The following is a 20,616-nucleotide window of genomic DNA, read 5'->3' as shown; positions in this document are numbered from 1 at the left end:
AAGGACCGGTCTGTGCGGATGGAACTCACTGGCAGTTCTTGCTAGAAAAGCTCCCTGTGAAAGATAGTCCACATTCGGAGCAGGGAAAAGATGTTCCACAAAATGTACGCCTGGACATACTGCCCATATAACCAACATATTGAAACAGTCTAAAATGCACAGAGATCTATATTACATGTACATTCTGGCAATGGAAAATATATATCTCTAGAAAATATACAAACGTAGGCACTCATCTATTGTATGGGAAAGCAACCTCCTGAAAAAAGATTACATATAGCATGTATATCCATCATATATAAAATTTCATTTACATGTATAAACAGTACACTTGCACAGGGACAGTACAGTCCTGCACCTATTTAGATACATCAGTATATACACTCTAAAAGCCATATAAAATCAGTACATGGACAATGCATCCAGATAATAATTATATTAGATATTAATAGTATTATGTCTTATTATTAATATATCCACATTTTAAAGCTTCATGGAAAATATATCATGTTATTATATATACACAAAATGCATACCAACTCAGTACATGAAAAATATATTCTGTGAATTACATTTGCATACATGTTGTATGTGTACCAAATACATTGAAGTACATACTTTGGGTTCACATAGTATTGTATTTATAGTACACATTTCTCGGCCAACATTAAAAACAGTATCAGGAGGAAGCCCAAGCATTAGCAATGACATTCCCCATCAGCAGAAGTTCTTTTCTATCCTTCCATACTTTCTATTATTTCTGTCTTTTCAACCCCCCCTCTATATCTACATGGATTATTTATATCGGTGGTCTCCTGTCTCTAACTGTTGCCTCTCTTGTTTGAGGTCAGGGTCTATATTTTGAGCCCTAAGTCCTGTTTGCAGCAGGGTCTAACTGCACAGTCATGCCTGCATGGAATTAGCATTGTCTAATTACTTTACCCCTTCTATCTTAGCATTTGTTCTTCTGGACCTACTTTAAATATCCAGTTACTCTGGGTTGCCAGTTAGGGAAGTGCAGCAGCCAGGAGAGGTGTGTAACAGGCAGGTTCTGAGTGTGTGCTGGGCATACAAGGGCTCCTTGAAGGGTGAGAATTGTTTAACTTTTTTAAAATTTACTTTCAAAATTCAAGTCTAGGAAGCAGTATGAAGTAAAGACCGGACCTTGTCTTCTATGTTCCTCTCTAATTCATAGCAGCTCCACTCTGCCCGGCCAACCAGGAAGAGGACTCTGGCCTGCACAGCTCCTGGACTCCAGTTTCCAACCTCAATCTTGGCTAGGTCTATCCAAGCAACTGGGAAATTTTATCCCATAACCCAAGTTTTTCTCAACAAAACCCACTCCCAATGCTTTTCCAGAGGCAGTGATAACTTAAAGCATTTTGGGGGGCTGAGCAAATTCTGATTTGATCCCCTAAAAATTAGGTCCACTTGGGTCCTTCTTTAGTAGCTAAAAATCCGGGACTATCTGACACATGCCTATGGAAAAATTCTTTGACAGACAATACACTCACACCCAGCAGATATTGTTTTTGAGTCAATGGGTTCCTGTAGATGCGGCCATATTTTACTGTCCAAAGGAATCAATTAATTAGTGCCTCACCACTCCTCACACCCTCCGCTGCTTGGCTGAGCCTGCCTGAGCCGCGGAGATAGATGTACGTGGCCAGCTCGCAGGTCTTGTTAACAAGCCTCGTCATAAAGATGGAGATGATAAGAAGAGCAAGGAAGCCCTGGTGGCCGTGAGGGGCACTTCGAGGGCCCAGCCCAAGGGTGTGGGGGGCAGCAGCAGGTCGGAGCCAGAGCGATGTAGGAGCCAGAGCGATGTAGGACCGAGGATCGAGGTGACCCGAGACTGAGATCACCGAGGATCCGGTGTATCCAGTGTTTTTCCCTTCTAGGGTTGAAACGCTGTGACTCGAATAAGTCCCTCTCCCCTCCCCCATTCTTGAGTTTTCCCTTTTTAAAATCAAGCCTCAAGTTTTTAAAAATTAGAAAAAAATAAAGATACATAAACCTCTGTCCATGAGTGCCTGTCTTGCCCTCCACCACGTTTGTTCAGGAACCTGCCGCTTTCTCCTTTCCCCGCATTTCTCTGCGTAGTCCTTTTTCATCTCCGTCTGGCGCTCTCTTCCCTCCTTAGGCTCGCTCTCTGGCTTCAAGCTTGCTTTTTCTACCAAGTTGATACTGGCTCAGGCCCCAATGAGCTTGTAAAAATAATATTACAGATACCCCTGCTTATCTCTCAGCAGAGTAAACACCCCTAGATAAGCCCAAAGGAAAACAAAAACAAACAAACAAACAAAAACAGCAACAAAACATTCCCCTCCCCCCAAAAGGATGTAATTGCTGGTTTGGGTTGCAGCACTTAATTCTCATTATTCTCACCAATGTGGATACTGCACAGAGAGATACTGATATTAGTAGGCAGGGGGGAATTAATGTTAGTTTTATAGTCATCTATTAAGAGCAGAGAGCGATCTGAATCTACTTTAAAGGGACCAAAAGAGGGGGGGGGGGTGGAGAGAGAGAGAGAAAGGGAGGGGGAAGGGATAAATATGACTGAAGGCAAACAAAGATCTTTGCCTGAAGAAACAATGTAATACTAGACAGAACTATAAAGTCTAGGAATGTAAGAACACAGGCTCTCTCAGCTTCCCCCATTTGGAATTCCGTCCCTTGCACTTCCTGCTGAAATCTCAACCTGACTACCCAGCAGTATTCAAGGAAGGATTCATGCAATTATCCGGATAATTGTAGGGGGTGAGAGAAAGCATTTCCTTTTGATGGTCTGATCCTCTCTGGTGTCTGTGCAGAGGAGGAGGAGAGGGGGGTGTAAGGGGAAAAGGAGGTGGTAGGGTCTCCCAATATGACCCATCCCCTACAAGACGGCTACTCCTAAACCACGGAGGTCCTTGGCAAGCTTACAGATTCTGAAACACACTCAAGAATGGACAGAGTCTCACTTTCATTTTTCAGCATATTTCCTTGGCTTTACTTTGTCTGCATAAACCTGCCTCATCCAGTATTGTAATTATCACAAGTAAGCGAATAATAGATAATTATAGGGGTGTCCATAATATCATTTATTTTATAGCCACACAAGATATGATTAGAGTTAATGTTGGAGGCTTTGTTGGAGCCTGGGAGGCAACAAGAAGCAAAGCAGAAAGGCCTGAATAATCTATCTCTTTTCTATTTTTATGTGTGTGGGAATATCCAAATCCCTATTTCTCTAAATTCCCTCCCCAAATGCCTTAAGTGAAATATCTAGGATTTTACAGGCTGAAAGCTCAGAGAAAGGTAAACAGCAATTTACTCCTTAAACATTTCCCTAAGTCTCAAGAGCAGAGGTCTCTGCTCTCCCTATAACCCCCCCCCCAAACAAGAGCTTCACCCTCAGTTCAAGACCCCTAGGGTCACAGACCTGGCAGGTGAGGCCAGTGAAAGGAAGACAGTCTTCCAAGTTCATTGCCATCTTCAGGTGGGCACTGGGCCCAGAATGAAGCCCCTTTGATCCCAAACTCGCCTTCTTTCCTGGTCCTTCTTCCTCAGGGATACCTGGATGGGGGCAGAAGCCAGGCGAGGGCCATGGAGGTCAGTTGGGGTGGGGATGGGAGAGTATTGAAAATATTATTTCCTGTTTCTGAGATTCAAAAGATCAGGAAAGAAGAGAGAATGAGATTGCATCAGAGAGGCTAGGAAAGAGAATCAAGGGAAGCCATGAAACCAGAGGCAAGAATCAAAAGAATGAGTCAAAGGAAAGGGGGGTGGGGGAGAAAGAAGAACAGCAGGGGGGAAAAAGGAAGGAAGAAAGTAAAAAACAAAGGGCAGGAAAAGGGGAAGAAAGGGAGAGGAGGGGGAAGGAGGAAGTGAGGGGTGGGGGGGGGAGAAAAGGAGAGACATTTGACAGAGAAAGAAAGGAAGCAGGGAGGCAACGGCCAGGGTCGCCTGGGCGCTGCCTGGCTGCCTGCAGAGGTCTGGGTGGGCGGGGGGCGCCATGACAAAGTGAAGGTCAAGTTAGCATCGTACCTTATAAGGAAGGCGTCGGTCCTCCATTTCAGCCTTTCTTTCTGCCAGGACGTGGCCGTGGCATTTCTGGTCTTGTAAACACTGGAGTCTTAGGGGCCTTAAAAAAAAAAATAAAGACCCCCCTCCTTCCTTTATTGGGGGTGAGCTCGGCCGGCTTGGGGAAGCAGTGGACAGAAGTCAACTAATGATGACTCCGGGAAACTTTTCTCTCCTTTTCTCTCTGGCTCCGCTCCCGCCAGCTGGGGCCCCCTCCCCCTCCCTCCGTCCCTCCCTCCCTCCCTCTCCCCACCCCAGTGCCTCTTTTTCTCTCGGTATCTCTCCGTCTTCCGTATCTCTCGCCACCGTCTGTAACTCTGGGCTCCGTCTCTCCACTCCCTCTTCCCAATACTGCAGACTTCTAAATCCCTTTCATGCTACCACGAAGCGGAATGGGACGGAGAACTGGAGAGAAAATTAGCCGTCACAAAGAAAAAAAGTTCATTTACAGCTTAGATGTCTGACTATTCAGATTTCCTTCGAAAACAAGGCGGTACACTCGGTAAGGAGGAGGGGAAGTGAGGCAGCAAGAGTGGGGAGGGCTGATGAAGCAGGGGACTTGGATTTATTTATTTCTCACATCCAGAGGCGGAAAGGGTTTGGGGAGAAACGGGAAAGTGAGAGAGAGAAGCGGTTGAACCCAGCAACTAGCAAAGAAGGAGGCTGCAGCGGGGGACGGGGAGCGAAGCGCAAGAACCCGGTGGCGCGGCGGCGATCCGCGAGCGCTGAGCAGGCTGAGCCTAGGCCTTGGGTACGGAGAGACAAGGGCATTCGATGTCTGTTGGTCTGAGAGGTGGGGGCGGCGGGGTGTGAAGGCAGGGATGGAAGGAGTCAGGCAGAGACAGACGGAGTGAGGCGGCGCCGCAGCCGGCGGGCCGGAGGGAAAGCGAGTTCCGGAGCCGCCGCGGCGGCCCAGGCAGCGGGCAGCGGGCGGGCTCAGGGGAGAAAGGCGGCCAGAGAGAGGAGCCTGAAGTGGAATCCTTGGCCCGGTCCCTCCAGGGTACCAGAATAGCACTAGGAGAGGGTGGCGGGGGAGAGAGAGAGAATATGGCGTGGAGGTGTCTGTGAAGGACTCACCTCTATCTAGGACTTCTGTTTTTGCCTGCTCTGCGTCCACCTTGCCCTTTTTAGGTCTAATCATTGCTTATTACATGGGAATTCTAATAGCCAAGGGAGGGACGCCCTGATGGCGGTCTTCTGGTTAAACCTGATGCCCCACAAATCCCTTCTGGTTGTCACCTACACCCTTCTTAACTGAAAAATCAGCGTCTAGGATCAGCCCCCTCCCACTTGGCCTACCTGGTTGAGGGCACCTAAGGGCTCTCTGGAACCTGAAGTGGGGCCTGGGGTCCAGGTGGGAGCAGCCAGGAGCAGTGAGGGTGGTCAGGAAGCTCCCAGGCCTCCGCCTCAGGCAGCCCTCCCACCCTGTGTTCTGATAATGAAAAACAAAGGGGGAGGATTTGATTATTTCTGCTGGTGTTAAAGGAGCCTGGCTTTCAAAAACAGCCTCTGACCCTGAGCTCTAAGGTGATAAGTGTCTCTCCTATGGACATTTAATCTGGGCAGGCCTCCTACTGCCTGGGCTCTGGGGGCTGAGGGGGTGGCCAGGGTAAGGACATTTGAAGCCAGGAAGCCCCAGGGAAGGAGCGGCAGGCCCTCTCTGGCACTCTCTAGAGTTCTGTGTAGAGTACTTTTAAAGGACCGAATGGACTGGGGAAGCCCTTTCTGAGGTTTCCCTCAGCCCGGGGAAAGGGAGCCCTAGGAAGGGAGGGAGTTTATTAGGAGCTGGGACTTTTCCCTAATGTGGGAAATACAGAGATAGCCAGACCTTATCCTGCAAAAATGTATTTTGTGCCTGCCACAGAAAATTGGTAGCCACTGGGGAGACAAGGGACTGGCAGTGAGTGGAGCAGGGCCAGATGCTGTGGTGAAGGCAGAGGTTGAGGTGTGATTTCGGGTGGGTGCAGGAATCTGAGGGAAAAGAACTGGAAAGGTATCACCCAAACCCTTTTTCTCGGAGAAGCTAAACACACACACACACACACACACACAATGGGCCCCAAATTGAAAAACACCAGATGATCTGCTTCGAAGAGACATAAACAGGCCAAGCGGATGCAGGTTAATAAAACCCGCAAAATCCCAGACAGGAACACTTAAAATGCCCCAGAAACAAAGCATACCGTGACAAATTCTCACCCAACACACAAGTACATGTACCAGAATGTTCCCAGGCACAGGCAGTCCTTCCCTATTTCCAGCTCCCACCCTGGGACACTCAGGTGAACCTGCCCAGCTCCCAAGGCACATGCACATTTGCGTCCCCTGCTAAACCTACCCACCAGGAGCCCCTACTGGGCAGGGGGGCTGCACACACACCCCACATAGTCAGCCCCGAGTCTCCTGAGCCTCAATAATGCATGATCCATACCCTGAGATAAAAGTCTAGACAATAGATGGCTGTTTATGACAACAAGGCTCTCCAAGTTTGGGGCCAGGCGATAAATCTCTGGCGAATCTTCCTGTAACTCAACTTCTGGCTGTAGTGACAGAAGAACCACGGAGACCGCTGAAAGGGGAGCAGCAAAATGGGACATACTTTGAATTTAGAGCAGAAGGCGACTTCCAGGCCCAGTCAAGGGAATGCAAGCGGCCGCACTCGGCCCCCATGGCAGGTCCACAGTGTGGAAGCTTTTGGACCAGGCTTCAGAACACAGGCAAGTCAGGCTTCCTGGCTCCTGAAATCAGGGAGAAATGGCAGGGCCTGGAGGCTGGGACAGACCCTCAAACCATTCTTGCTGCAGGCAAAGGGTCTTTTTTGTGGGTGACCCAAATCTTCTTGCTACGTGTCACCTGAATTTTTTCACCCCACGCCTTCTCTCTCTCTCTCCCTTTCCTTTTTGGATTGATGGGCTGTATCCTTTTGCATTTTCTACCCAGGCGTCTGATTACAAGTAAAGAGCCACTGAAGTTGATCTCATAAAAATGCCGCGAGCTCACTTTGATCTGCGCGGACTGGGTCCAAGCCTAAGTAGGCGCTAAAGCCGGGGAATGGCGGCTTCGGCCAACCCGGCCTCCGCTCCGCCGCGAGGTCGGAGATCCTGGTGGTGGGTGGCCGGGCAGGGCAATCCTGCTTAGAAAAGGCATTTTGTGTGTGTGTGCTGCTGCAGCTGAATTTGGAGACCAAGGTCCAGTGGTTGTGACTCCGTTTCCAGACTGCTTTTAAGACATTTCCTTCATTTTAGAGCATTTGCTGAGGGGGCCAGTGAAACTGGCTCATAAAATGGGACTTTTATGGGGAGAAATGGGGTCGCCGTTGCTAGCCTCCCAGGACAATCCCTCCGCGGAGGAAAGAGGGTGGGGCCGCGGGGGCTGAGGGGCTGCCCTTTTCCCTCCCCTCATCCTCTCCAGAGGCCACAGGAACCTCGGAGCAGCATGTCCTCTTAGGTGACCTGAGTTAGGACCTTGGGCTTGGGTTGAGGAGAGATGAGTATTGGGAACTGGCAGTCCCTTTCCTTTCTAGTTCCCTGGCTGGAGGTGTGAGGTGTCCAGGGATGCAGGATAAACTGCTGGGCTGAAAATCCCCAAGCACACTAAAAGGATTATTAAAATCAGTGGCATTGCTCTAACGGAGAGAGCTGTGCCCAAAAGGATGCAACCGTTGCCTGCCCGGCAGTCTCAGACCCGCGGAGGGAGTCCATGTGCTGATTGCTTATCTTTTTACTGACTCTACAGAGACTGATCTTACAGACTTGAGAGCCCTAAGGGCCCCCTTGCTCCAACCTGAGGTTTCCTCCCAGTTCTTGATCTGTGGGAGTGGGCCCCTTTCCCGACCACAATCCACTCTCTCCTGAGCCTCAGCAGGAGGTGGACAAGCTGCAAGGGGGCCCAGTACTGGGTGGGGGGTGCTGCGCTGGGATCCGAAGATACTGCCCTTCTGAAGCCGCTTCTGATGTCTGCGTGTGGAAGGGAAGGGTGCTAGTATCTGTCGCAGCCCTGGCCAGAGTACCGAGGCAGCTACCCAGACCGCAGCCGCCCGCTAGCCGCCATGCAGGCAGACAGTGCTGACTGAGGCCACCCAGAGCCTCAGTGGGGCTGGCAGGATGGCCCCGCTGAGGAGGATTTCAGGTGAAATCTGGGTCTCCAGTAGGAGAGGCTACAGGCACCCATGAGATGAGGGGAAAGCCAGCCACCTCCAATCTGAGGAGTGAGGCTGCCCAAGGCTCTTGGGAAGTGACCTGGGGTCTCACTTCAGGGAAAGCACTGATGCCCAGGGATGCAGGCCAGGGCAGGTGGCTAGCCTATGCTTCAGGGTGGCCTGGACTTAGGACTGGGCAGGGAGGCCGCTCGCCCATGCCTTGGGCACTTTTGCTCACCAATATCTTCCTGACTTCAGCCACCACGGCCTTCTCTCCTTGACCCCAGTAGCAACCTCCTGTTGTTGGGACTTTTTCTAAGCTGTTGAAAAATTAAAAGTCAGACCAAAACTAGAAAAAACATTTTTTTGAACTTTGTGCCTTGCTTTTAGGGAGATGAATATTAATATTCAGAAGCCTCTGTTGGAAGATCTCACAGTTTCCTGAACATCGACTCCTTTGACATTCTTTCTTGCCTTTCTTTTTGTTTCAAGGAAATCGAGCCGCCAGCAGCTCCTTGCAGCCGCCTGGCTCACTTTTATGGTGGCCCTGGAATAAACTTTGGTGGTCAAATTCAAGTGCTCAGGCCCACAGCTGTCTCCTCACAGGAAGTGCACCCCCTCCCCACTGTCGGCCTGGCGGTGCCTTGGGGGCTTGGGCCCCACAGCGCCCTGGAGGCCAGGATGGGGGAGGAAGCACAGCCCTGGGGGAAAGTGGGGAAAGCCCTGGCTGAGACTCTGAGCCGTCATCCACACCTCTGCAAGGGATAGGGGTACCTCTCACCTCCTTCTTGCCAGTTCCTATCACTGTTTGGGGAGCATTTTGCCTCCAATAAATTCGAGTTTAATGAGGAGAGCACGAACCCCATAAAAGCCATAGCCCATAGTTCCCCATCATTATAATTAAAAACGCTGGCCCCAGTTCACCCTATAAAAAGGGGTAGAGGAAAGAGGAAAAGCAACAGATTTTTTTTTCTTGCAGCTTACTCTTTAGCAAAACTCCAGTCTAGCTCCTCTTTGCCCTTAGTTAAGATCTGGCCAGAACTAAAGGAGGGCTCGGGAAGCAGTGCCCAGCCAAGAATGGGTAAAGGGAGCCTAGAGGCCTACGCTTGGGTATGCCAGAGCCACCCCAAGAACAGGACCCATGGTCAAGGCTGTCCCAACCCAGGTGTTGCACTAAAGTAGATTTGAGGAGGCAGAAGGGTTGGGAAAGAATGACTTTGGAGGGGTTGTATTTGGAGTCAAGGTATTTTTTTTTTTTTGGTACCTTCCCTGTCTGGTATTGGGGCCTCTGTAACTCATCAAGAAAAATCAAATACAAATAATATTTTTTAAGTGGAAACCAAGTTTAACCATGAGTTAGGGGTTAAAAGAAGGTTTGGGCCATTTCTGGCTTTTCCTAAGAGTGCATGGACTAAGTCCTTGGGGGCTTCAGTTCCTCCCTCCTCCAACCCTCGGACCGAACAGAACAGAAGAGATCATACTCTGCTGGCTCCTCTTTAGATGCACGGTTGGTTTCTGCTCGTGGGCGGTTGCTCTGGTACCCAGTCCAGAACCCATCAATAAACTGATTTTCAACTATCCAGATGTGTCCTGTGGTGCCCAGAGGGAAGGGAGGCAGGCAAGGGAGGGCAGAACCACTGAGTCCACCCCTTGGGTCACAGCCATCTAGGAGGCTGGCAGATGTGGAGGAGGGCAGGGCAGGGCTGAGAAACAGGAAAGAGGCACCCACCAAGGTCTGGCTGCAACCCCTTGGGAGGGGGGAAGTGGGGCTGGGGGTTTCCATTAGGGAGTGGTCCCTGGCCCTGGGCAGCCTGCCAGGGTCCTCAGTTCCCTTCCACTGCCCTACTGGTCTGTCCCAGAGATCTATACTGTCCACCCAAATCATTCAAGGATATCACCCCCAAACCCAGATCCCCCATCATATCCTACCTAGACCCAACACTGGGCTTCTTTACTGCGCAGAAGCTGACACTTAGCACCCAATCCAAAGGGTCCCCAACAGAGAAGACGTAGGACTCTCATTGCAACCTTTTTCTTGGGGGTTGAAATTTAAAAAGCCACTGTGGATGCAGCTTTCTGCGCATTGATTGACAATAAAGGCAGGCATGAAATATTCACCCAGGGCCACTCTCTCATACTAAATATTTAACACAACATTAGAGAAGGTTTTTCCCAGACTTCGCCAGGCACCGGCTGGGCGGCTGGCTCACTGCTTACCACTGTTTATGACTAATTTGAGTCCCTAGCCGCCAGCAGCACAGCAAGCCAGACAAAGTTGGGACACTGGCTGGTTGCTGGGCCGCCTCACCTTTGGGAAACTTCAGATACCCTTCCAAAGAGTCCCTCCAAAGGGGAAAACGAGTCTGGATACCCAGCCCGGGCTAGGAAAAGAATCGACTTCTTCAAAGTCTTGTAAACAGGCACTGACTCTCTTCGGGTTGGTGGGGTAAGAGTCCCTGAGAGTTGGGGGGAAAGATTCACGTCTCTGGAGGAATCAGGCAGTGGAGAAAGAGGTCCTCATCCCCACCTCTGTCTTGGGCTGATCTCAGGGAGAAGGCAAGACCCCCCATATGTGAGAACCCTCCTCCTTCTCCCAATCCTGGGGAAAAAAAAGAGCAGCAGCTAGAAAAAAATACAATTACCCCCTCCTAGCCACCGCCCCCGCCCATCCCACTGCCCACCCCACCCCAACCCTCTCTCTCTCTCCTCCTTTGCTCGCTCTGTGGAATGGAGAGGAGGGGAGTGTCAAGAGCAAAACGAATACAAATCTGCAATTGATTTTCATAATGTTTCTGCGGTGTTTGCAAACCAATCGCCTGAACGTCCCCATCTTACCTAAGAGAGAACCCCTCCTACGACTGCGAAGTGCTCCGAACTGATATATGACAATATCTACTTTGGATCACGTGCTCGGGGAGAGAGACTAAGACGGATAACGCGTCATCTCGCCTTCCCAAATTTTACCCCCTCGCTAGACCTGGTCCAAAACCTCCATCTGGAGCCGGCAGAAGAGAACGATGTTTAACTCGGTCAACCTGGGCAACTTCTGCTCGCCGTCGCGCAAGGAGAGGGGCGCCGATTTCGGCGAGCGAGGGAGCTGCGCTTCCAACCTCTATCTGCCCAGTTGCACTTACTACGTGCCTGAGTTCTCCACGGTCTCCTCCTTCCTGCCCCAGGCCCCCTCTCGTCAGATCTCCTATCCCTACCCGGCCCAAGTGCCCCCGGTCCGAGAGGTCTCCTACGGCCTGGAGCCCTCCGGCAAGTGGCACCCCCGGAACAGCTACTCCTCCTGCTATGCGGCGGCCGACGAGCTCATGCACCGGGAGTGCCTGCCTCCTTCCACCGTCACCGAGATCCTCATGAAAAACGAAGGCTCCTACGGCGGCCACCACCACCCCAGCGCCCCGCACGCCGCCCCTGCCGGCTTCTACTCCTCAGTCAACAAGAACAGTGTCCTGCCCCAAGCCTTTGACCGCTTCTTCGACAACGCCTACTGCGGCGGCGGCGACCCGCCCGCCGAGCCCCCCTGCCCGGGCAAGGGTGAGGCCAAAGGGGAGCCTGAGGCGCCCCCAGCCTCGGGACTGGCGTCCCGGGCTGAGGCGGGGGCCGAGGCCGAGGCCGAAGAGGAGAACACGAATCCCAGCTCGTCCGGTTCAGCCCACTCGGCGGCCAAGGAGCCGGCCAAGGGAGCCGCCCCCAGTAGGTAGCAGCGGCCGGGAAGCAGGCGGGCAGGAGGGAGGGAGCTAGAGAGGGAGGGCGAGCGAGGGTAGGGGGGAGGCGAGGGGAGCGGGGACGGCCTCGTGTTTTGGGTCAGTCCAATTTTATGTGGAGTTTTATAAGCATTCAAAGGATTTTATTATAACCTACAAAGCCCTCTCTCCCAACGACTCGACTTTTTACGATGGAGAAGGGGTGGGGAGGGAGGGAAAAGGGCTCTTTGGAAAAGCCGGGTGAACCCCCCTCTCCGTTATCTCCTTCGGTCTGTGAAATTTTTAAAAGCGCCACCATCGCGGGCAATATTAACTTTGATCGTGAACTTAGAGGAGCATTTAAGGAAGGATGGGGAGCCCCGCGGCCGGGGTTGGGGGTGGGAGGGAGGGGAGGGGTGGAGGGGGAGAAAGGGGAGGGCAAGGGAAAGACAGGGAGAAACTCCGAGAGGGGGAGTGGTGGAAGAGAGAGGCATTGGAGCAGAGCTGGAGCCCGGGGAGTCCAGCCAGGGCCGCTCTGCTTCTTTTAAAAAAACTATTTTTTGAAATGTTCAAACTCTGTGTTGGCGGGTCCCTGAGCAGGGCTCGGAGCGACCCGAGGGTCAGCGGCGACAGGGGGTGGGGGCGAGGCGGGCTCAGGGCTCCCCTCTGCTCCAGGCCTGGGGCTTGGCGTTTCCCTGCGGCCCGCGGCCTCCGCGCCGGCCTGCCCAGGCCGCGGGGAAGGAGCGGCCCGCCGGGCGTCCCGGGGCGCCAGGGCCCCCGGAAGCGGCTGTCGGGTGTCTCTGGTGCCTGCTCTCTTGCTTCCTCCCCGCATCCCAGTGACTCTCGCCGGATCGCACTTCTTTGCGCCTGTTCTCCGCGGTCCCCCCACATTTCTGGGGGTGGGGAGTGGGGGTGGGTTTTTAGAGCCACCCGGAGGGCAGAGGTGCGCGGCTGAGCGGGCGGGGGGCCTTGGGGACGCACTTGGCCGCGGCTGGCGCGCATCTCCCGAAGACCCCGCCACAGCCACGGCCCTCGCCGGAGGGGAGGGGGCACGGGCCCCCGCGGTGGCCCGGGACGTGGGACGCGCTTGCCGCCCAGGCTGGGGGTCGCGGCTCGGCCCAGCGCCGCGCTTGCGGGAGGAGACCCGGCCGGCCTGGTGGGAGGGCTGCCCGGCGGTGGGGCCGGCAGAGGGGCCCGCCGAGCGCTCCGGGGGGCTGGGGTCGCCAGGGTCTCACGTGTCTCTCTCCCCCTCTCCTCGCACTTGCCCCCTCCCCTCCCCTCCAGACGCCCCCCGCACCCGCAAGAAGCGCTGCCCTTATTCGAAATTCCAGATCCGGGAACTGGAGCGAGAGTTTTTCTTCAACGTGTATATCAACAAAGAGAAGCGGCTGCAGCTGTCTCGGATGCTGAACCTGACGGACCGACAAGTGAAAATTTGGTTTCAGAACAGAAGGATGAAAGAAAAAAAACTAAGCAGAGACCGGCTGCAGTATTTCTCGGGAAATCCTCTGCTGTAACCGCAGACTGGGCCCTTTTGAGGGGAGGGGGGAAAGGGGAAAATTATTTTATTTTATTTTTATTTTTTATTTTCTAACTCGCCTACTTTCCGCGGGTGGAAAACTGGACTGTGGCCAGGGCTGGCCCCCACTGCCGTTTCCCGCACGTCTTTCTGGACAACCTCCTTCACCTTGGTCTGACTCCATGTGGGACAGGGACAGGGCCTGGAATGGGGGATGAAGGAAAGTGTCTGACCCACGGCGAGTGGACACCGTTGGCGCCGAGGCCAAGACTCTTTATTTAAAAGAAAACACACCTCGCGACCATGTCTTGCTGCTCGAATTGGGTGGGGGAGGGGCGAGAGTAGTGGGCGCCTGAACTGAACAATCCTTGAACTAAAAGCCTTCCCTTGCCCAAGTGACAAGATCTGCTAGGACACCGGGTCTGCGAGGGGAGACTTCCTGGGCTCCCCATCCCTACCCCACCTAGCTCCATTGGTAGGGGGCAGCTAAATGTGACCCCGCCTTGCTGTGAAATTTCTGTTCCTTTGACCTGGTGTTAGGTGTGCAAACTCGTGTCCTACCTCCGTCTACGCCCAGGCCCCACCCGAGCCTAGCTGTTCTCCCCTTGAAGGTGTAGAACCCTCTTTAGAAATTTCTTAACTGGTGCATCGAGGTTTCCTAATCTTTTTCCTAGCCGCGCCCCACTTCAATGAATTTATAGCTATAGTCTATGCATTTGTTACCTCCTTTTTTTTGTTGTTGTTAAGGAAAAAAATAAAAAAGATTAGGGTGGAAGAGGCAATAGGGAGATGGGATTGGGCACCTCCCCTATGCTGGGGCCTGAATTTTTTGTAAATAAATTTCACAAGCATTTCTTTCTACCCTGAGGGGGTGTGGGTAGGACTGGCCTGGAATGAGATTGGAATCACCCATCTCCATGTGCGTGAGTGTGTGTACATGTGCAATCCCCATCCGGCTCGCTCCCTGTCCCAGAGGGATTGCTGTGACTTTTTTTTTTTTTTTTTTGTGGCAAATAAAGATACTTCATTCTGTTCAATATTATGATTTTATTTGATCCTTTTATTAGCCCCTCTCCTCTTAAAACCCTCGGTGCTGTCCGGGCGGAGGAGGAGGCAGGCGGGCAGAGCATGTGAAGGTGAAGTAGGCCAGAGCTAGCGGGCCTGCTCCCTCCTTTCCACGGGCAGGGGCAGGAGTGTGGCGGTAGCTTCCTCCAGCTTTCAGGCTGAGGACTTTCCACAGTGAGTCTCAAAGCTGTCCTTTCTCACGTGCTGCTCAAGCCTCGTCCAAATGCCCAGCAATGCTTTCCGCTTTCCGTTTAAGCACACATTTGTTGTGGAGTTAATTGTAACCATCATCGAATTTAAATTTATAGGAATTTTCTTGGCTCCACCACCCTCCTGCCAGATGTCTCCGTCTGTCGCAGTTAAATGTGTAGGGTCGAGGGTAGGGTTTTCGGTTTTCCTTTTTTTCTCCCCCTCAACCATGAGAAGACTGTATTGGAATTTTTATATACAGTTTCGAGGGAGGGAGGGGAGAAGGGGGAAAGCCAGCCCCCACCTTTCCTCTCTGCGCTGGTCCCCGAGGGTGGGAAGGTGGGGCTGGGCCCCTTCCCCTCAAGCACAAATGGCCAGTTCGTCCAGACACAACAAGACCCTAGACTGGGGCTGGCCACCCTGATGTTTATACGTTGGTTTCCCAGAGTAGAAAGCCCCAGAGATTCGTTTTGTAAGGGGTTGGCTTGGGGTGGGGCTCTGGGGAAGGAGGTAACCTGTGAGACCGTCGCCACACCCATCTATATTTGCTGCATGTTTCTTCTGTATAAAGATAACCACAGTCCTTTCAGCGCGTTCAGTGAGGGCACTCTGGTGGTCTCTGTTCCAAATTCGTTCTTTGGGGGCTGAGATTTGGAAGCAATTCTCTCATCTTTCCCTTCTCTTTGGAATTGTTCTGTAATTCAAAGAAAATGTTTTTTTGTCAATAACACCTCTGTTGAATGAAAGAAAAAGCACCACGACTATGGACTGACTATTGCATCTAGGTTCTCATTTTTGATGACAGAGGTATCTGAATCTCTAGTTTGTAAATGTTGGTCTTGAGATGAAATTGGCAAACTGGGGTTTATACGCAGCCCCACAATCCTTTCTTGTGCTTGCACACAAATATTTAAGTTGGGATGCCTATGGGTGCACATGAAAAGGATGTTATGTGTGTGTTTTTGCTTGTAGTGTGGAGTAGAATTGACCACATGCACATCTAGAGCTCGTGTCCTCCGAGGTGTGTAAGCACTCTGGGTGTTTAGTGAATGTGAGCAGCAATGCAGCTGAGAAGCCTGTGTGTGTGTGTGTGTGTGTGTGTGTGTGTGTGTGAGCTTGCACGTGTTCATGCGTATGCACAGAAATACGAGAGATTTCTCTAGGTGTGGTGTTTGTCCACCAGTAATAACAAGGGATATTGACCTGCCGGCTGTGTTTCCAATAAAATAGGAAGGAGATAACGATAACGCTATAGAAGGAACCTGTTTATAAAGCAAAATACTAATCTCCAAATGGCTCCTGATTATGAAGGAAAATATTAAAAATCCAAAGCTACCACTTTCCCTGTATTGTGAAGCTCAGAAAAGGTCCCCGGCTCTAGAAGGATTTCTGAAGGAAAACGCAGAGTGACATAGTGAAAGAAAAACAAAAGCTTCTAGGATTCAAGCCCAGGAACCTGCCAGTCCTGGGTGACCCTCTAAAAGTTAGGGGAAAAAAAGAGGTCTCTGTCCCCCAAACAAACCCACCTCCGGGCCCCTGGGATGTCCAACCCCGCCCTTGCCGGTCAGGGGCACTCTGGGCTCAACCTCTTCGGGTAATCCCCTCCAGCCGCGGCGCTGCCTGGGAACAAAAGAGCCTCGTCTAGACGCCGCCATAAAGCGCCCCCCCGCGCCTCTAAACCCAGTTTCATTTCGCCCTTAACGACCCAGTCTGGCCTGTGTTAGAAAACGCTTCCGCCCTAAATAGTAAACAAACCCGCCGTGGATAGTCTCGGCTCCCCCAACACACCCCAGACCCCCATTCCATTACCCCCTTGCCTGCATTTCCCCCCTCTTCTCCTCCTGCTTTTCTCAGCTCCCAGCACCCCCAATCCCCTCCCCCCACCCCAGTAAATAAACCCGAGGCCGAGTTCAAAGTTTCCTGGAGCTAAGGAGGAATGTTGGTTGTAAAAATCCAAGTTTATAGCGCACGTGGGAGTTTACAAGGGTATTAAGTGGTGTGGGCTGAGAGAGCACTCTGGGCCCCTCCCCCTCCCACTATGGGCTTTAGGGGTGCTGGGGGAACCTGGGGGACTTGAAAAGAAAAGTGGGTTGGGGCCAGTCTTGAATTTGGGTTTCTTTGTCGCTCAGACCTGGGGTTGCTGGGGGACGGTGAGGCAAGGGAGACTTGAAAGAAGATTCACAAAGCCCCATCAAGCACCTTTGAGAGAAAACCCACAGGTTCTAGGTGTCCCAGAAGGGGCCGGTGGGGAGCTCTGCTTTGGACAAGCAAGAAGGTTACAGACCAGGTGTCTGAAAGGTGGACGGAGTTGGGGACACCCGGAACCCTTCCTCAACCAGAGAAGAATAAACTACCTGAGGCTGATTTCTCGAGTGGGTTGAAGGCAGAGGGGGTTTTTCCTCACCAGAGCAAAAAAGAACTTTGAACTTCAAGGGAGTCAAGGGCAACACCCCTTCCCTCTCCCCGCCCCTCTCCGGAATCTACAGGGCAATTCCTTTCCGAGCAAATATTCCCTCAAGGGGGCAGCCCCTGGGGTTTCCTTGTGCCCCAGGGCTGGATAACGCTGTTTGCTGAAGGCTCCCAGCTCAGAGCCCGCCAGAACTGTGTGCACGCGACTGCACTCTTTATTATTCATATAAACCTTTGGAAAAGGCAACGCCTGGGAAGTTTTTATAACTTTGTTTGGCATAAAAGTTTTACAAGATTCCTCCTCCCTTTTTAAAAAAAAAATTAAAGTTTTGGTCTTTCCATGGAATGAAGTCTCAGGATCTCTGGGAGGGTGGGGAGACAGAGGTTCTGGGGTCCAGGGTGTGGGGGGGGTGATGTCTGGAGCTGCATCTCTAAGGCTTCTTTGTCGCTCAGACCTAAAGGCTTAAAGGTAGGGATTACTCATTCCTGAGGCCCACCTTAGACCCAGCTTTGGGGGCTGCTGGGAAAGTCTCAGCCACTCTGCTGTTGAGACACACACTAACAGACCCCCAAAGTTTGGATGATGTCAACTGGACCAGATCTTTTCCATCACATCCTCTTGTTCTCCTGTAGGCATCTCTCTCTCTCTCTCTCTCTCTCTCTCTCTCTCTCTCTCTCTCTCACACACACACACACCCTGCGCACCCTCAACCCACTGCACAAAGTGGAGACCCATAACCTTGACTCAGACCTCCAAGTTGGCAGAGTCTCTGCACACACACACCCGCATCCCTGCCTCCTGCAAAGTCCACAAAGGGTTTGATGAAAGACAGAATTCAAAACAAGAACTGCCTGCCCAGAGGTTGCAGCGATTGCAGGACGGAGAGAAGAGGAAAGCCAGTGGGCTGCAGTCCAGGAGCGTGCAGAACAAAGGTGCCTGTGTAGAGATGTGGCCTTGGGCTGCTAAGCCTGCTTGTGACTCCTTGGATCTGCCCCCCACCTGGGACTGACGGAACCCCACTCCTTCATTTCCCCTAACTCCAGCCTCGGGACATCAAGTTGACTGAAACAAGGGCTATTTTAATGTTCAGCTCTGGAAGTCACGACAAAGACGGAGTAACTTTTCCAAAACAGGCCTGGCGGATGAGGCTCCTTTGGGGTGATGGACTTGAGGGTACCTAAGCCCTGGAGCTGGGCACTTCAGGGAGCCATCGGAGTCGGTCAGGACGTGCCCCAGACTCTGCTTTTCCTTCTCTCTAATGGCGACTGCTGAGGCCTGGCTGCCAGCCGTTGACAGCCCTACACTTCGCCTTGTGAGGAGCCGAGTTAAGGCTGGAGGCGGGGGAAGGTCAACTCCAAGCTTGAGCAGCGGGGCTGGGGAGGGATGCTACGGAACCTGGTGCTCTCCCCCTCTCCGGGCGCCGGGTGCAACAGAGAAAAGTAAGAAGAGCTGGGGGAGAAAGTCAAAGGAAAGGAAAGCATTGATGAGGAAAGAAGAGTAAAGAATAAATTGTATAATAAAGAAGGAAGAGAGAAATAAAGACGACAATTAATTTAAAAAGAGAAAGAATCCGAAAAAGAGAAGGAAACAAATGGATTCCAGAGAAAAAGAGAAAGAAGCAAATAACGAGAAAGGAAGAAGATGGGGAAAGAAAGAAAGGGGTGGGGAGGAAGATGGAAAACAAAGATCTTCAAAAAGGAATTTAGCCGGTAAGGGAGGAGCGAGATTCTCTCTGGAGTAAGCCGGCGACCGCAGACCTGACTCGGGCTGGAAACCCGACCTACTGGGTAACTTGGGAGCACACCATAAAGTGGGGAGCAAGTCTTCCCCCTCCCCAGACATCCTCCCATCTGTCCTCCTCCTAAAGCTTCTCTTGGATGTGTTTGCTGTCTGGTTTCAATTCAGGAGGCAAAGTTAAATAACTAGCTGGCTTCAGCGGGGCAAGAAAGCCGTTGTGCTGGTTATGAGACTTCGGGATGCGGGAATCGCAGGGAGTACATTTTTGGGTAAAAGTGACTATGTGTGGCCCTGTACATACAATTAAGCGCCTAGTCAGACACGTGTCTAGGCGGTAACCTCCATAGCATCTGGGTGCAAACGTGTACAATGTCCAGATGTGAGAGCGACTCTGGTGGCTGGGCTGCCGGCGTGGCGAGGAGATCGGGGTGGATCAGAGGCCCCTCCATGCGTCCTGTCCTCGGCCTCCCACTTGCCTCTTGTACCTGTTTAAAAATCTGTTTGCAGGGTGGGGTGGGGGTGCTGGGGAGCTTCTAAGCATTCTTTTGCCTGAGATTTCTCTGCTCCCAGTTCAGCCGGGTTAGAGCCCGGTCGGTGTTAAGGAAGAAAGCAAAATTTTCCTTCACGTTTTGAGAAGAGATTGATTTATTTGGGCCTCCAAAACAAGAGGGGAAAAAACTCTGCAGTTTTCACCACTGGTGTGATTTTGTTTTCCATTTCGCTTGAAGATATTTCAACACACACACACTGTATAATTATTTTATTATTTGATCCTAAATGGAGAGACATTTTATTTTTGTTTCACTTCACCTTTGGAATTTCCTAGATGACTTCCTTAACCTGGTGAGGAGACTCCACTAGTTTTCCCTGGAGGAATAAGGGTGCCTCTGGGGCGTTTTGAAGGCTAGAGCGGGCAAAGTAGCCGAGGTTCCTTTCTGTTCATCGAGCACTACCTTTTCCGGCTTCTGTTTCCACGTGGGGACCTCTAGCGCCCCAGCCCTCAGCCTGTCCTCTAGAACCCGCCGATCACCCTGGAATCTGTGATGAGCACTCTCCACCTCTCCCTTGGTCACAGTCCCACTGGTGGCAGGAGGCCCAGCTCCCATCCCTGGTGCCCTTTCCAGGGTCTGGGTACTGGGAAGAAGGGCGCAAGGGGCCAGGGCGCTCGGGGTGGGGGGGATTGTCAAAATATAGGTGCCGCCTGAGCCCCCCTCATTGTGGCCTGAAGCCCCTGAATTTTCGCATCCCCAAGTTGAGGCAAAAAGAGGGCAATCCTGAGTCAGGCATAGACTGGGCACTTTCAGGGAAAGTTGGGTAAATGGCTTAACGGTGATTTTAGCAACACAGACTTCTCCTGGACCCCAATCCAGTTCCCTAGGGGTGCAGGCCTGAGGCTCTAGGCCCCGTGGGCTGGGCTGATGGGCGCCTGGCAGCGGTGGCAGGCGGGGTGGCCGTGGTGGCCTGAGTGCCTTTGAACGCCAGGCCTGGGCAATAGGACTGAACCGGCCTTTGCTCGATGGAGCCCGAGGGGGCAGGGCCAGGACCCACACGCGGACCCACACAGTCGCCCCCTCTCACCGTTCTGGCCCATGCATCTTCCTTCTTTTCGCCTCCATTGGGGCAGAAACCCCAGTCTGCAATAACCCAACAAGTTATTCAAGTCTGTGGCTTCGGGTACTTGTTTAACAGCTCTGGGTTTGCCTTTATCCTGCGTAATTAAAGGCAAACATTTGTCCCACCGGGGGTCCCACTTAGGCTGATGAATTTGATTTCTTTTTTCATTAATGGGCCGTGTTTATCA

The 20,616-nt window shown here is 52.1% G+C and overlaps 1 protein-coding gene and 1 long non-coding RNA gene across 2 annotated transcripts; one reads left to right on the top strand and one right to left on the bottom strand.

Moving 5' to 3' along the window:
- Window positions 1–150: 150 nt before the first annotated feature.
- LOC101907241 (uncharacterized) lies at window positions 151–5,461 on the bottom strand. The gene is made up of 4 exons (XR_234518.4): window positions 5,368–5,461; window positions 4,033–4,473; window positions 3,428–3,561; window positions 151–2,207 (listed from the first exon to the last, which is right to left on the bottom strand). It is a non-coding gene; the product is annotated as an uncharacterized lncRNA (long non-coding RNA).
- A 5,660-nt stretch (window positions 5,462–11,121) lies between these two features.
- HOXC11 (homeobox C11) lies at window positions 11,122–13,594 on the top strand. Its single transcript, NM_001192873.3, has 2 exons — window positions 11,122–11,905; window positions 13,180–13,594. Exons 1-2 carry the CDS (start codon window positions 11,224–11,226, stop codon window positions 13,410–13,412), a joined length of 915 nt encoding a protein of 304 aa, NP_001179802.1. The 5' UTR covers window positions 11,122–11,223; the 3' UTR covers window positions 13,413–13,594.
- Window positions 13,595–20,616: the final 7,022 nt, after the last annotated feature.

This window comes from Bos taurus, chromosome 5 (genome assembly GCF_002263795.3).
Source record: "Bos taurus isolate L1 Dominette 01449 registration number 42190680 breed Hereford chromosome 5, ARS-UCD2.0, whole genome shotgun sequence".
NCBI lineage: Eukaryota > Metazoa > Chordata > Mammalia > Artiodactyla > Bovidae > Bos > Bos taurus.
This window is presented reverse-complemented; position numbering and strand designations above follow the sequence as displayed.